Consider the following 15,829-nt stretch of genomic DNA (forward strand, 5'->3'; position numbering starts at 1 on the left):
TTGTCTGTGCCCCTGTACCATTGTGGTGACCACAGGGCACTGCCCACCAGGCCAGCCAGCAGGATCACCTTGAGAGAGTTTCCCAGCAGCTGCCTGAGGCTTGAGGTCTCAGCTCCTCTCACCTGGCGGGGGTGGGAGTGGGGTAGGGGGGTGAGGACTGGAACAGCCTTCTTGATGGCTGGGAGATTCCTTGGTCCTGGAGCTGGGTGGACTGGCTTCTGGAAGCTGGCTGGTGCCAGCACCTTGAAAGTGCACAGGCGTATGACTGTTGTAGTGGCCAGAACTACCCCAAAATGTCCTCTTGAGCAGGTCAGAGATGAGATGCTGTTGGATATGGTGACACACAACTGTAATCACAGCACTCAGGTGGCTGAGACAGGAGGATTGCCATGAGTTCGAGGCCAGCCTGGGCTACAGAGTGAGTTCAAGGCCAGCCTGAAATAAATAAATAATAAATAAATAAATACACTCTGCCTCAAAAAAGCCAAAAAATTAAAAAGGATATATACATGTATGTTTACATGTGTTTACAATAAGCATATATATATTTATTTTAAAATGCTGGGGATGCAGCTCAGTGGCAGAGTGCCCCTGGGTTCAAACCCCAGTACAAAAAAAAAAAAGGAGACGAATACTGAAACTTAAGCTCTAAAAGATAGAAAATTGGCTATTTGATTCTTAAAAGATTCTTGTCATTGGTATGTAGAATGAATTTGAAGGTTTAATAGAGACCTCATTCAGATGCTCCCCAGTTTGACCTGAATTAAGATTAACCGTAATATCACTCTGAAGGAAAGTTTGGCCTGAGAAACCAACTGTCTCTGGGTACCTGGGCAGGTGTGGAGCCATCTGAGCCAACATCGAATGTGTCCCTGTTACCTGTGTGGCTCCAGGGCTCTGGAGGGCTCTGACCTACAGAGCTTCTGGTTATTAGGGGAGAGTGGTGTCGTCCTCCTATCCTGGTAACTGCTACAAGGACCCCCTTTTGTAGCCCAGAAGAAGCCCATGTACCTGAGGAAATGCTCCTGAGGTTGTCTGCAACTGGCCCTGCAGCTTGTGGTTCCTGGTTATTTATTCTATCACTGGGACACATTGTGCCCGAGCTATTCCACCCTCCAGTAGGTAGTGGGCTCCCTGTTCTCCCTATATAACCCTGCTTATGGCTGCCACCACTTCTGCTGCTTTTTCCAGGCACACTATCCCTGCTGCCTGGTGGAAGAACGCCCAAGGGAAGGACCAGATGTGGTACGAGGATGCCTTGGCTTCCAGCCACCCGATTATTCTGTACCTGCACGGGAATGCGGGAACCAGGTGAGACAGAGGAGCCCACGTAGGATGCATCCTCCCTGCAGAGCACAGCTCCTTTGTGGGGCCCAGCCAGGACTAAATTTGTAGTCCCACAGGTTCAGGCTCACAGACCTTCTGTAGTGAGGGAGAGCATCCCAAGAGCAGATGAGTAGCCGAGTTCCAGTGGGACTGGGGAGGAAGGAGCATTTGGGTAAAGTTCATAAGACAGGGTAGTGCACATAGGGCCAGCAGTCTGGTCTGCAGAGTGGACTTGAGTACCACAGCCCTGAGCATCCCATCTGTGGCAGCACTGGGTCAGGGTGTAGGAGGCTTCTTCTGTCAGAAGAACCCAGGCTCTCTGTCCAGGCTGTTTCCAAGAGCAGAGTGCAGGTCTGCGCAGCAATGTCAGTCACCTTGGCTGCCCACCACAGAGTGCTCTGCTGGCTACCCTGATGCCAACAGTATCAGTATGTCCTAAAACACTGCTGCTGAGGTTTGTATCTCTGGGATTGGTCAGGCCTTGTGGTTTTATCAGGATGCATCTCTTGAGTGGGTTTAATTGCTCATCCTTCACCTTGAGCTAGACTTGCTGTCCCCAACCAAAGATAGCCCGTGTTCCTTCCAGGTCACTGCTGCTCTTCAGGAGCACTTCTATGGAGCCCAGAGGGGAGGAGAGGAGGTGGATTTTCTTAGCAAAGCATTGTTTGAAATCCTGAAGGTCACTATTTCTACAGCTTCCTTAGGTTGCCTATCAGAGCCAGCGGCAGGGAGGTGGGGCGCCTGCAGGGCTGGAGCAAGGGAGGCTGAGCTGTGGGCATTTTGCAAGCAGAAGCAGCAGAGAAAACAGTGTGTGGGCCTTTCTGGAAGGGAGAGCAGGTTTGGGTGGGTGTTTCTGCCTGGGAGCAGGGAGCATGGCAGGAAGAACCCAAAAGCATGGCCTGTGGCTGGTCTCTGTGTGGAGGAGTGCTTGGCCCAAGTCACGGGTGCACCATGCTGTCTGCTCTCTTCTTTGTGGGGACAAGCTGCAGTGGGTTTTGCTTCTGCCTGTCAGAGAGCAAGTATAAAAACAGCTCTGGTACCATTTTTCTATAAATGGGAAACTGTAGCTGGCATGAATAAGGCTCAGTTCTGCAGTGCCAGTCATGTGATAGAAAAAGACAAAGCCTGCTTGTAACTTTAGGTCTGAAAGGACCATGGTGACAGTCAAGTTTGCTATCCCTCCTGCCCCAGCAACTGCCTATGTTGCAGATTTCGCCTGCATTCTCCCTGCTTCTCCACCTCTCGAGGGCCTGCCTCACTTTCTGATCCCCATCTCTGACCAGACCCCAGTGGGCTGCCCCTGGTAGCTGCGGGCTCCATTGACCTGTAGGACCCCAGCACTCTCTCTTCCCGAGGTTCAGACCCCATATGCTCCTCAGCCCTTTCCTTTTTCTTCGCTGCAGAGAATTTGGAAAAGTTGGAAACCATAAACTCTTCCAGAGATAACCAAAAGGTTTTGCAGTATTTTCTTCTGGTCTTGAAGTACAGTCCTTTATATTTTTGTCCTTGTACCTTCTTGGTTTTCCTCTTTTGTCTCGTTGTCTCCCCTGCAGCATTGCTGCACCACCCCCACCCACATACCTGAAGTGGCCTTGCTGATGCTTGTTAGGAAAGAGCAGCTGAGAATGAGGGGAGGCTCCTCCAATAGCTGCCTTGCCCACTGGAACACCCTCCCACCCAGTGACTTGCTGTGTGGTCACCACTGAGTGCACAGAAGGTCATCAGACAGAAGTGTAAGCATGTGAAACATTTAGATGTGTGCAATGGACGTTCAGCTTCACAAATAAGAAATGTCTGATGAAACTAGTCTGCTGTGGAGTGTCTGAAGGTCAGCGATTCTCACACAGTATGATAAGAGTCTGGAGTCTCCACATGAAAGACATGGCAACTCCATCAGGTCACGGCTGCAGTACCTCTGTGTCCAGGAGCATGCCCCACATGCCGGGTGCACATGTGAGAAGGGACATCAGCACAGGGAGGCAGCAGTGGGCTTTGGGGAGCTAGGGAGCTGAGGTAGAGGGGGGTGGGAGCCTGCTGTGTTTCCTTTTGTATGTCTTGAGTTTGGGGCTATAGGTATGGATTGTCTGTTGAAATGTACATTGGACCCTCGACTTACCAACTCAGTTCATTTGAGAGGGCTCGTTGTAACTCAAGTGGGTCAGTTGAAGGCTCAGACTCCTCTACACAGCCTTCAAGTCTCTCTCCCATATACAGGCAGCTCTCAGTGTCTTTAGAGAGACACTGGTCCAGGATTTCTCACTTAATCCCAGGTTAATTGAGGAAAAGATATTGTAATGTTCCTTCCACAACTCTTTAGGGGTTAAATCTGTGTCTGAGACCAGCTGGAAGCACAGCAGCCAGCATTTGGGTTATAACTCAGACTTTGGTCATAAGTTAAAACTAAAATTCCAGTTGTAACCCAAGTTTTTTATGTCAGGCCAGTTGTAACTAAAGGGTCTGCTTCGCTGTACATGAAATAACGAAGACATCTTCCATAAATGGTCCCCTGGCATGATACTGCCAGAGGCAAGCTTGGAGCTACAAAGGGAACCTGAGGAGAAAGTCACTTGTCCATATGGGTCCCTCCCTGGAATGAGGTTGGGGTCCCATGCTCTGTAGGATCCACTCTGAAAAGGGGCATTAATACCCACTCTGTTTCCTTCCTTGCTAGAGGTGGTGACCACCGAGTGGAGCTCTACAAGGTAAGGACCGAAGTTCAGAGGTCAGTACGTGGGTCCTGAGGGACTGGAGCAAAGGAGAGTCACTAGCTGGCTGTGCCATGAGCAGGGGCTGGCTAGTCTGTCTTGAGGGGTGGCCTCCCAGTTCAGAGTGCATCCTGGTGGGCCATTTCCCAGACACTGAAAAGGACACGAACAGCATTTGAAAGTGTCCTTAAAGGCAATATTCCTTGTATATAAAAGGAGAAAACTGTGTGCTCTGGCAGCAGCCCTTGGTACCCAGGTGCAGGCTCACCTTGGGAGCCATGGTGGCTTGGCTCAGGTTCCAGGCAGACTTAATGGAGGTCCCCGCAGATCTGCCCTGGTACAAGAGACCCATCCTTGTGCCTGTTTTGTTCTTGAATGGGGTGTTGGGCCTTGGAGCTTTTGGTACAGCTTCCTGGGCCTCCTAAGCCTCCCTCCCTCTCCCCTTGAGGGCACCTACATCTGCTGTGGGAGAAAGGGGGAATCTGCAGATGCAGGGCCCATCTTTCTCCGCCATGGAAGGTTCCCACTAAGTAAATTAGATCAAGTCAGGAAAGTTGAGTGCCGGAGAAATGCTCAGTTCTCTTGGAATTCATGCTGTAGAAACGACTTGCTGTGTCCTGAGATAGGCCTGGAGCTGATCTGGGTGCAGGTTCTGCAGGGGGTGCCAGCATGCCAGGCAGGTGCTGCCAGCTCTCTCTGTAGTGAAGAGAGGCTATGGGCTGGTGGTGTGCAGCCTCCCATAATGCTTGGGGCGCTCCTCAGCCTGGGCACAGGGCACAGGTGTTTAAAAAATAATAGAAAAAATTTATCAAAAGCAAAACACTTGAGGGCTGCTGGACTGCTAAAGCAAGAAACCCTGTGGAATTCCCCAGCCAGGTCTGCTGTTGTGCTTGGTAGTTCAGCCTGCTAGCAACTCTGCAAGCTGTCTTCGCCCAGGAGGCCTGGGCACCTGCAGTGGGAGTGCAGTGCCGTCCAGAGACAGAGGAGCTGCTCCCGTCCCCCAGGGCCCTGAGCTGGTGCAGCTGCAGCAGCAGATGCAGTCAGAGCTGGACTATGTGTTGACAGTCTCTGTCAGGTCTCTGTCATGTCTCCCTGTGTTCAAGGCATAAGCCCAGAGCTCTGGGTGGGTGTCCCAAGAGGCCCCAGTCTAGAGATGCTTGGGTTTGTTGCCACACATATGTATTTTTCCCTTCACAGGTGCTGAGTACCCTTGGTTACCATGTGGTCACCTTTGACTATAGAGGTGAGATTTCTTTCAAGTACTCCCATTTCTCTCAGTCCCACCTGATAGATAGGCTTAGACTGAGGACCTTGAAGAAGCCTGCAACCTGCTTTTGCTCTGCTATGACCTGTGGCAATGGCCACTGTGTTGGACTGGGGAAGGGCTTGGGCATTCTGACAAAGCTCCTGGTAGTGGACATCCAGGAACCCCTCCTGGTAGGAAGGCCCTGGGGCTAGGACCCCAGCATTCCTCCATTTGTATGTAATAAATGCTGTCTTTTTTCTTTACTGAACTCAGACTTTTCCCCTCACCTGGGCTCAGGCACATTTTATGCCCAACAGTGGAGCTAGTCTTGCGAAGTGCTGAAAACAGGGAAAGAGCCATTGGGAAGGAAGACAGAGTCCTCTGTCCCACCCCCAGTTCTTCCTTCCTTTATTGAGTGGATCTGCTTTGGCTGTTGGGCAGGGCAGGAGCCCACAGTTCCACATGTCTGTAAACATTGTAGCTGGCAAGCAGCAGAAATACTTATAGCAACAGTGAGCCATGTCTTGTTTGTTTGTTCATTTGCTTTTTGAGAAAGGGGCTTACTGTGTAGTTCAGGGTGGCCTTGAACTCATGGCAATTCTCCTGCCTCAGCCCCCTGAGTGCTGGGATTACAGATGTGTGTCACCACACCTGGCAAGCCATGTCTTAGAGGAATATTCTTCCATGCCTCTCAGTCTTAGTGTTCAGGGTGGAAGGTTGCTTGGCCAGCTTGCTTTACCCCTCTGAGGGTACAGTGGTCTTGATGCCTCAGACCAAGATGTACAAAGAGGGATAGAGGAAAGAGGCTGCTGGCTGTATGTTGGGGTTGTATTAGTTTCTGTAACAGATGACCAGAAACATGGTATCTTATTTATTATCTTGTAATTCTTAGAGTCAGAAATCCAAAATCTAGCTGCTGAGGTAGAATAAAGGTGTGAGCAAGGATTTGATCCCTTGGTGTCTGGGGAGCATGTTACCTTGGCCTTTCCGGTGAGAGAGAACTCCTTGGCTCGAGGGCCCTTCCACACATGGACCCAGCTTTAGCACATTCAGTCTTGGGCTGCATTGCTCTGACCCCTTTTATTTGGTTTTAGAGTTTAAAACTCAGGCCTTGAACATGCTAGACAAGCACTCTAGCACTGGGCTATATTCCTAGCCCTGTTTTGAATTTTCGACAGGTCTTGCTATATTGCCCAGGCTAGCCTGACGTTTGTAATCCTGCTTCAGCCTCCTGAGCAAATGTGTGTATCACCACACCCAGCCCAGACACTAATTTTTGTCCTCTACTTCACTTATAAAGACCCTTGTAGTTTACTTGGGGAACATCCAGATGATCTGGATCATGCCTTCCTCTGGGTCAGCCCTTTTGTAGCCCTTGTCCCTCTGCCACCTTAATTCTCACAGAGTCTGGCATCCTCACCAGTTCTGGGATTAGAAGATGGGGCTCTTCAGGCCACCACCTTGCTTATCACAGGGATGGCTGTTTTGTTGGTGAAAATTCTGTCAGGATGAGTTGTGGCCCAGAAAAGCACTAAAATGAGCTGGAAAGTGACTCATCCTCTTGTCACTGTTTAGGGTCCCAGGAAGTTCCCAAAGCTAAGATAAGGAATCTAACCCACCCTACCTATAGAGTAGATGAGTAGGTTTGCAGGTTTGCTGACTACTGTCACTGAAAAAGAATTTTCAGGACTGGTTAGTAAGAGGCATGGGCAGGGCTTTATTAAGCAGAAATTCAAAAGTATGCACTCAAACAGTGCAGACCTATTTAGGCTTTTCATTTTTTGGTACTGGGGATCAAACTCAGGACCTTGCCCTTACCAGGTAGGCGTGGCACCACTGAGCTAAATCCCCAGCCCCAATTTAGGCTTTTCTTGAGTGGACACCCCAGGAGAAGGTGGTCCACCCTCAGAAGTGTACTGGCCCTATTACAGGTATTAGCCCAGTTTTGTTTTGTTTTAAGATGGATAATTTAAACATACTTTGGATTTTTTCAGCCTGTTCCTTTATCTTAATCAGGTTCCTGTTCTTTACTTTCACAGTTAGTCCAATTTATGAACATTCATTATTCCTGAGGAATTTTGGGTGTGATGGATCTAGAAGAAAAAGATCCTAAATTTAACCAAAGGAATGCTCATATGGAAACCTTGGGTGACTTTGACTGGGTTGCAGAAGTTGCAGTTTTCTTAAAAGTATAAAATTTTTTAGTTTTGATTTATTTATCTCATCTATCTTGTTTCTTCTATCCTGCCTCCTCCTTTACTCCATGCTGGGAAGGTCTTTTTCTTCCTGCTGTGAGCCACACATTAGCGTTATGAAGGGGCACTTTCTCTGTTTACTCCCTTTATGTGTACCCAGACAGGAAATCCTCACAGCATCTTCTTTTTTCCTTTCTTACCAAGTTTGTATTGCTAAGCAACATGAGAAGCCCAGCTCCACCTCTGTCTGTGTCCCTGTCTCCCTCTTCCTCTGTTTCTGTCCCAGTCTGGCTACCCCCTCCCTGTCTTTCTGTGAGTCTTTTTCTGTCACCATGTTCCTGTGCCCTTGTCTGCCACAGGTGTCCTGAGGCTTCACCATGTCTTGTCCTTCCTCATCCTCCCTTCTCTGGGGTCTCTGAGACTGAGGAGCAGCCTGTCCTGTCCTGTGCACTCACTGTGGGGTTTGCTTGTGCAGCAGAGCCAGCTCGAACCTTGTGGTGTTTTTAGATCATTTGATGATGACTCACTGCTGAGCTGCTAGAAAGACAGTTGCACATGACTTCTGCTGAGACTGCAGAAGGCTTGGGGCGGTCAGCACTGCCTTGAGCCTGGAAATATCCTCTTCTGTGGGTCCTGGAAAGGCTACATTCTCACTGGCTGGCCTGTTGGCTCCTTCCTGGCTGTCCCTACCAGGCCTCAGGGTCTTAGGTTCTGGGATTATTTCATCACCTCTGTTAGTCACTAGTCAGGTGTACAGTCCACCCCTTGGAGTACCCAGGAATGGCTGATTTGTCCAGTCCTTGGGGACAGAATCACCCCACGTCTTCTATCTTCTCCAGTGCTGGAGGGGAAGTGGAGTGCTACACATCAGTCTCTGCTGTAACTGGCCTGGTCCTGAATTGCCTTGAACTTCCTCTCCTGCTGATCCTCTTCTGCAGGTTGGGGTGACTCAGTAGGAACACCATCAGAGCGGGGCATGACCTACGATGCACTCCATGTTTTTGATTGGATCAAAGCAAGAAGTGGTGACAACCCCTTGTATATCTGGGGACATTCCCTGGGCACTGGGTAAGAGCCCTTGGCAACAGGTACCTTTGAGCAGGCCTCCTGAGTGACGCCCCTAACCCTGAGGGTACCTGCTGCCTCTGACCCTGGGGTGGGTCACTTCCTGCAGGGCTTGGCACCTGTCCAGTGGTGGGTATTGGGTATCACAAAGGAGGGCTATGGATCAGGCTACCATGAGCCCTTGTTCAAGGAGTGCCTAGGGACTGACATATGCATTGAGGTGGGTTGAGCATCAGGGTATGGAGACTGTGCCCCACGCAAAGGGGAAAGTACCCTTAGGCTTTGTGTCAGACCTGGCTTTGGAGCACCAGTGCAGGTCATTAGCCTATGGTACAGAGCAGGGACATTTGAAGGTAATTTTGCCCTGTCTGTCTATCAGCAACATGGTGGAGGAATGGGGGAGGGGGGTCCACTTCCCTTGCCTGCCATGGCATGAATTGTCTTAATGTCCCAGGCACAGGCAGCTTGGAGAGTTCTACTGATGGGACACCCAGGGTGGTTGTTAAAGCCCCCTCAATTCAGGGGCTGCACTGCTTCCTATCGCCTTTTCCTGTAGGCAGCAGTGTTGCTTTTCTCAGCTCTTGCTCCTTGCTTGGACAGCATCCTGCAAGCTGGGAGTATCTAGCCAGGACCCCTGCCTCTGGTGGGGGAGATGGGCCTTTGCCTAGGAGAGGCCCCTGTGGAGGGACACCGCCTGTCATTGTGACTGCAGGCACACAACCTGCCAGGTGCAGCCCTGGATGGATGGCAAGAGGCCCCTGTGCCTGGTGGGTGCCAAGTGCTGCCACCCCATCCTGGTGTCCTCCAGGTAGACCCCAACCTCCACCACCTGATCAGCAGCTCTGGAGCCCCTTGCCAGAATTATTTAGGACAAGTCTGGTCAAGATTCAACCGAACTGTATTTTGTTTTTGTTTCATCATTGTTTTATTTTAACCAAACTATTTTTCTTTCCTCCCAGAGTGGCGACAAATCTGGTGCGGCGGCTCTGTGAGCGAGGTAAGGAAGCAGCAATTACCAGTTACTGTCCAGGCCTTTGCACAGATGTCCTGTGGGCACTGGGGGCAGCAGCACAGTGTTAGGGTGAGCTGGGTATAGGAGGTCTCTCAGAGTCACCTGGGGCCCCCTGCCCCAGTCTGTTGTAGGCTTCTTTCCTATCTCCTAGGTCCCTCTGTTTTTTTTTCATTTACCTAGAGACACCTCCAGATGCCCTTATATTGGAATCTCCGTTCACTAATATTCGTGAAGAAGCAAAGAGCCATCCATTTTCAGTGGCAAGTATAGATTTTTTGAAAACTAATCCTCATTATTAAAATAATTAATATAAAAATAAGTCCCAGTAGACAATTCCATAATTATTATAAACAGTATAATTTATTCTAATGAATATAGATTTGCATGCCTTTTTTTTTTTTCTGTACTAGGGATCGAACTCAGGTCCTTGCGCTTGCGAAGCAGGTGGCGGAACCACTGAGCTAAATCCCCGGCATAAATACAGATTTTATTTAAAACAAATCTTGGTTCTAGACACTGTCCCATCTACAGAGCTTCCTGGGAAGTCTGTAACTTTACATCTAGCTAGGAGGGAGGCTCACCGAAGGCTGTGCAAGGGGAGCTGGCCGCACAGGAAGACTTGCTTGTGTGGCTCCCTCCCTGGGTGGAGCCAGGGGTGCCCCCTACTCTCTGGGTCCTGGATTTTCCTCAGGAGTCAGGCTCCTTCCCTTGGCAGTCTGACCTCCGGTCTCTCTCAGGTAAAGCCCAGGACACTGCCGGTGGGGGCTCCAGGCGAGCTGGCCCCACCTTGTCCTTTTGAAGCCTGGCTCTCATCTTCCAACTTGGGCCCCCAGCCTGCTCTATGTTTTGGGGCCTCTGTTTCATACAGGCCAGGAGCCCTTTACTTTGTCTTAATGTTTTGGTGTCGCTTTCCTCTGAAACTGTGTGAAGAAACCAGCCCTGGTCCTCCATTTCCCCAGGAGTGGGGCCCTTGTGTCTGCTGAGTGGTTTCTGAGCTGGATTCCAGCTGCAGCTCAGGGCAGCCCCAGCCACAAAGCTAGGACGCTGCCAGGGCAGGGGTGGCCCTGTGCTGCCTGTTCCCGCACACCTCTGGAAGGGGTGGTATGAGCAGCACCTTGTACAATCCTGAAATTAAATTCAGTGGTTGGCCTGCCTTCAGCCAAGGTACCTTAATTAGCACTTCTGAAAATGGCTTCCATCTTGTCTTCAGGTATATCGGTACTTTCCTGGGTTTGACTGGTTCTTCCTTGATCCTATCACAAGCAGTGGAATTAAATTTGCAAATGATGAGAAGTGAGTATCATGATTGAGCAACACAGCCTGGAGGATGAGCCCCTGTGTCAGTGGAGCCAGACAGGGTGGGGTGCGGGAGCAAACCCAGCTTTAAAAAGGAGGAGTCTAGCAGAGACTCCTGTGATGAAAAGAAAGCGGGGGCTGGGGATTTAGCTCAGTGCTTCCGCCGCGTGCTCCGTAAGCCCAGGACCTGAGTTCGATCCCTGGTGCCAAAAAGGAAAACGGAACTTTAAAAAGTTAGAGCTATATTAAGATAACAGTTTTTTTGTAAACATAATTGACTTTTTTCCCAAATAGGCATCTAAGCTAGAATTCCTGGATAGGTGTTAAAACAGTAATTACTCAAAAAATGACTGTTAGGTTGGGTGTGTGGCACATGCCTGTGATCCCAGCCTCCAGAGGCTGAGACAGGAGGATACCAAGTTCAAGGCCAACGTAGACTGCACAGTGACTTTAAGCCCAGCCTGAACAACACAGTCAGAACTGATCTAAAAAAACAAACCGTGCTTCAGTCATTCAATATGTGTTTGATTACAGAAAGGTACTATAAAGTTTATTTAAAATATTGCTGTTAGTTTACCCAGTTAAGGACTCTTCAAACCATGCCAGATTTTACTGACATTGTCTTTGTGATATTTTATTTTATGGATTTTTAATTCCTCCAAAAAGAAGAAAATCTTTATGTAAATATTCAGTTAATATTTCACAATCTATACTTTGAATCATAAGCAAAAGCCCTGCTTGTTTTTAAGCATTACTGTTTGGGATCTTAAGATTATCTGAATAAACCAGATTTCTGCTTAACAAACAAAAGCGAGTGCTGGGGCCAGGAGGCTGCCTTGACCCAACCCCCAGGCCAGGCATTCCAGCGGCAGGGAGGCAGGGCCTCGGAAGCTGATGGGCAGTGTCTGCATGGGTCCTGCTGCTATTCTGGGACGCACAAGTCCAAGGGAGGAGAACATGAGGTCCGTGCTGCTGGCTGGACACCCAGGGGACAGTATGTCTGTGGTGAGCCCCCTCACCATGTCCTGATCCCTTGAGAGTACATAGCCCTGCTGGGACCAAGACAGATTCTGGCAGCTACCTCAGAGGCTGCGACAGCGGAACCTAGGCCCTCCCCAGCCTGGACCCTGTGCTGTTATGAGGCTCACTGAAGGGTCTAGATCCTCTATATCACAACAAGGGTAAATTAAGAGTACTGACTTTTTTAACCAACAGATTCATAGTAACATTCATTTGCAAGTGTTTTTTTTGGCCCACTTAAATTATCCAGTTTATAAGTACTTTGTAACTTTTTTCTCCTGCGTACTTGGGCCTCCCACATGCGAGGCAAGCATTGTACCATCCCATCAAGCTATATCCCTAGCCCTTTTGATTTTTTATTTTGAGACAAGGTCTCACAGAATTGCCCATTGTGACCTCAAATTTTAAATCCTCCTGCCTCAGTTTCTCAGTAGCTGGGATTGCACCACTATGCCTGGCTTGTTCTATAACATTTAAGGAATATGTTTTGGCGAGAGTAATCATTTTCACCTTTTAGAAAATATGCAAGGGCTAGATTTTGGGGAATGAATTACTCTGTAGATTTGATTGATACTTTTTACCTGTAGTAAAAAGAAACCCAGCATGGGAAGCAGACCCTGTACCCAGACCTGCCTCGGGTGAAGGGTCCAGGCAGGCACCTGCCCTCAGCCTGGGGCCCACCTCCCTCCCCCCTCCCGCAGTGTGAAGCACATCTCCTGCCCCTTGCTTATCCTGCACGCGGAGGATGACCCAGTTGTGCCCTTCCAGCTTGGCAGAAAGGTGAGCATCCTGGGCCAGTGTCAGCCCAGCTGGGGAGGGGTTTGGGTGGGCCGGGACATCTCCAGGCCTCTTGAGAATGTCACACAAAGGTGGTCTGGAAAGGGGCTGGGAGCCACGCTGCCTTTGCCAGACACAAGAGGAACCGTAAAAAAGAAGCACATCAGCAGGTGGTGTTCTGTATACCTGTAATCGTAGCACTGAGGCAGGAGGAAGGCAGGAGGATCCCAGTGAGTTGGAGGCCAGCTTAAACTACAAAGCAAGACCCTGCATCAAAAAACCAAACCAAAACAACAACAAAAAAAACAAGCCCCAACCCAATTGATGGGCCACCTCACAGAACCATAGCACACTGGAGCTAGGACAGTGCTCTCTGCTCCAGAGGTTGGTCTTCCTGGGAGGGGAGTCCAGACCCGCCCCCATCCCCATTTGTTGATGTCTGGGCTCTCACTGGTTTCTCTCCCTCCAGCTCTACAATATTGCTGCACCATCGCGAAGCTTCCGTGACTTTAAAGTCCAGTTTGTCCCCTTTCACTCTGACCTGGGCTACAGGCACAAGTACATCTATAAGAGCCCTGAGCTGCCACGGATCCTGAGGTGAGGCTCCAGCTCCTCCCCTGGGGACCTGGCCTAGGCAGCAGCATCACAACTAGGATGCAGCAGGTGCAGTGCTCAGGCTGCAGAGGGGTACTGAAGGGTGTGATACCAAGCCTTCCACTCCCACAGAGGGCAGAGAGTCTCACTGCATAGATGGGGCAGGTACTCTCCTGTGTTCAGGCCCACAAAAGCACCGACGGCCCCAGCTCTCACAGAACAATGGCCCTGCCACGGCCGTCTAGGCTGAGCCCCTCCTGCCAGCTTAGAGGCCGCTACCCTGTACCCAGAAGGAGGGCCCACCCTTCCAGCGCCCTTTGAAGGGAAGCTGAGTTCCTGACTGATCAGAATCTTGGGCAGACTGTAGGCTGCAGCCCAGAGCCAAGGGCACACAGCTGGGCCTGTTGCAGAGCAGAGCCCAAGCTGCCGAGGCCAGGGAGACCCAGTGGCTTGTGGAGCAGGACCCTGCCCCAGCCTCCCCACAGATGGCTGCTCAGATCACCTCCCTCCTGCTGGAACCACCCTCCTTGCTGCCACCGCCTCATACAGCCTCCTTGTGGGTGAGCCCAGTGAAGAAATGGGTCTCCATGTACTTATTCTGCAGGTGACAGATACTGGTGGCTGGAGCCCCCACCCCCCAGGAGGTTCCTCCCCTATGTTCTTCCTGTGCACAGCCTGAGTGCCCAGGGCAGAGCTGGGTCCACTGCGTTGCCCCTGCCCGGCTGAGGGTTGTGGAGCTGTGCTTTGGGGTCCTGGCTCGCCCTATTAAGAAAGGAACACTTAACGGCTTAGGTTCTCAAAAGGGACAGGAACCCAGCAGGGTCCTGCGTCCTCCCGGCTCACGGTCGCCCTCCTCTGGCCTAGGGAGTTCCTGGGGAAATCGGAACCTGACCTCCAGCACTGAGCCGCCGCCTCCCCACCCGAGGAGCATGAAGACCAGACTGCCACCTCCCCACCTTCCCCGGGCAGCAGCGGCTCGGGGACAAGGGACCCACGCTGGAGAGGGACCCACAGGGGTGTGGGCGGGGCCTTGAGCTGTCGCGGCATGGGCTCAAGGGGACGAGGATGCAGTGCTGCTGTCTTCCGCCCCGCGCGCAGGACGTACCTCGCTGCTCGGCCCTGTTGCTACCCGGCCCTGTTGCTACCCGGCGCTAGCCCTTGTGGGACCAGGTCTGCACTTCCCTGTCCCGCCTGCCTGTCCACCTAACCTGGCCATAGACTGAGCATTTAAGAATAAAATCGTGGTGGTCATCTGTCGTCCTCTGCTAAGCAAGGGGGTCAGGGACGACTCCAGCTGGGCAGGCGCCAGCACCCTGCTTGTGGCTCCTGTTCCACCAGTGTCAGGGCCTGCTTATGGCAGCGCCCCGCCTACATCAGGGCATGGCTAATGGATACCCCTGCCCCAGGATGGCCCTGCCTATAATTCAGTGATCTGCATCTACAACGAGGTAGGAAAGGAGGCTCTGAACGAAAGTTTATAGTTCCCCTTGCCTTCTAGGAGATGGCCTTTTCCTAAGAGGCAGCAGACCTGGACAGGCGATCCTTTGCAGGGCCAATGGACAGACCCCAGCTGCTCTGGCCACTGCTGGCATTTGCCCTGGGGTCGCCCACCAGCAGATCCCCAGTCAAGGAAAAGGGCTGAGACCTCCTAAAAACTGAAGCGGGATGGTGCCCTAGGAGGACAGGCTATGGGCAGTCTCAGGTGCAAGTCCTCCAAATTGGCCTCTCCTGGCTCTGGCGTCTGAGGTTTTTGGGCCCAGCAGTGCACCACTGGGGCCCCAACACCTCTTCCACTCCAGGGCCTATTAGGGGTACTTAGGGATGCTTAGATCTATTTGGTCTGTGCCAGGGGCCCTGGAGTCACTGAAATAATGGCTGTCCCCACTTGGGCCCAGCAGTGTTGCCTGTGAGTGCTATCCATTTTCTCATCCAGTCTTTTTTTTCCTTTTTGTATGTGTGAACTACCTCAGATCCTTCAGTGGAGGCACAGTGCAAGATAGAGAATATTTAGACTATCTGTGAATTTGAGCCAAGTGTCCCTAATTCAGTGCATCCAAACCTAAACTGGGTTTCAGATCATTGAACAAGTTCCAAAATCAATTTGTGGATGAGATGAGTTCTTTTTAAAACTGCTTTGGACCTGAGGTGTGAGCAATGTGCTGTCAGCTCCGTGGCCCCATGTCCCAGGGCCTCACAGACTGGGGGCATCAAGGACTCCACTGACAGCTGTGAGCAGCCAGCAGGCTGCAGGGCCAAGAAGTCCACAGTACCCCATTGTGCTGCCATTGGTCCCTCCTGATAAGTGCCTGCAGCTATAGACAATTAGGGAGACCAGTCTGGTTCACAGGGCCAGTAATGGGCAGGAGAGGCGGCAAAGTACATAGAGACACCAATACAATTTGCACTAGAAATGCAAATATTTACCCCAAATGAGAGCGTTCCCATGGGGCTAGACTTGACTTTTTAGTGAGCAAGTGGCAGTCTGGGAACACTGGGGATGAGTGCTAACTTTCCAGCTTTGATCCCAGAATAGTGGGACTCCCATAGGAACCTCAAAGCACTGTGTGCAATGAGACAGAAACCACACCTACCA

At 51.0% G+C, this 15,829-nt stretch overlaps 1 protein-coding gene across 5 annotated transcripts in view; it reads left to right on the plus strand.

The window, feature by feature from the left end:
• Positions 1–14,487, plus strand: part of Abhd12 (abhydrolase domain containing 12, lysophospholipase) — a 59,228-nt gene extending 44,741 nt beyond the window's left edge. For 3 of the 5 annotated variants that reach the window (XM_021252168.2, XM_087188613.1, XM_087188614.1), the window contains 10 exons: positions 1,192–1,311; positions 3,998–4,028; positions 5,229–5,274; positions 8,411–8,540; positions 9,497–9,534; positions 9,730–9,809; positions 10,760–10,842; positions 12,567–12,645; positions 13,112–13,239; positions 14,101–14,487. In XM_021252168.2, the coding sequence (XP_021107827.1) occupies positions 1,192–1,311; positions 3,998–4,028; positions 5,229–5,274; positions 8,411–8,540; positions 9,497–9,534; positions 9,730–9,809; positions 10,760–10,842; positions 12,567–12,645; positions 13,112–13,239; positions 14,101–14,140 (775 nt within the window). In that variant the 3' untranslated portion in view covers positions 14,141–14,487. Of the gene's footprint in view, positions 1–1,191; positions 1,312–3,997; positions 4,029–5,228; positions 5,275–8,410; positions 8,541–9,496; positions 9,535–9,729; positions 9,810–10,759; positions 10,843–12,452; positions 12,646–13,111; positions 13,240–14,100 lie in introns of all 5 variants that reach the window. The other 2 variants (XR_015441932.1, XM_087188612.1) reach the window with 2 other exon arrangements.
• Positions 14,488–15,829: the final 1,342 nt, after the last annotated feature.

The sequence above is a fragment of the Heterocephalus glaber genome, unplaced genomic scaffold, assembly GCF_053883595.1.
Source record: "Heterocephalus glaber isolate CG9 unplaced genomic scaffold, H.glaber_assembly_v1.0 deba00001532, whole genome shotgun sequence".
NCBI lineage: Eukaryota > Metazoa > Chordata > Mammalia > Rodentia > Bathyergidae > Heterocephalus > Heterocephalus glaber.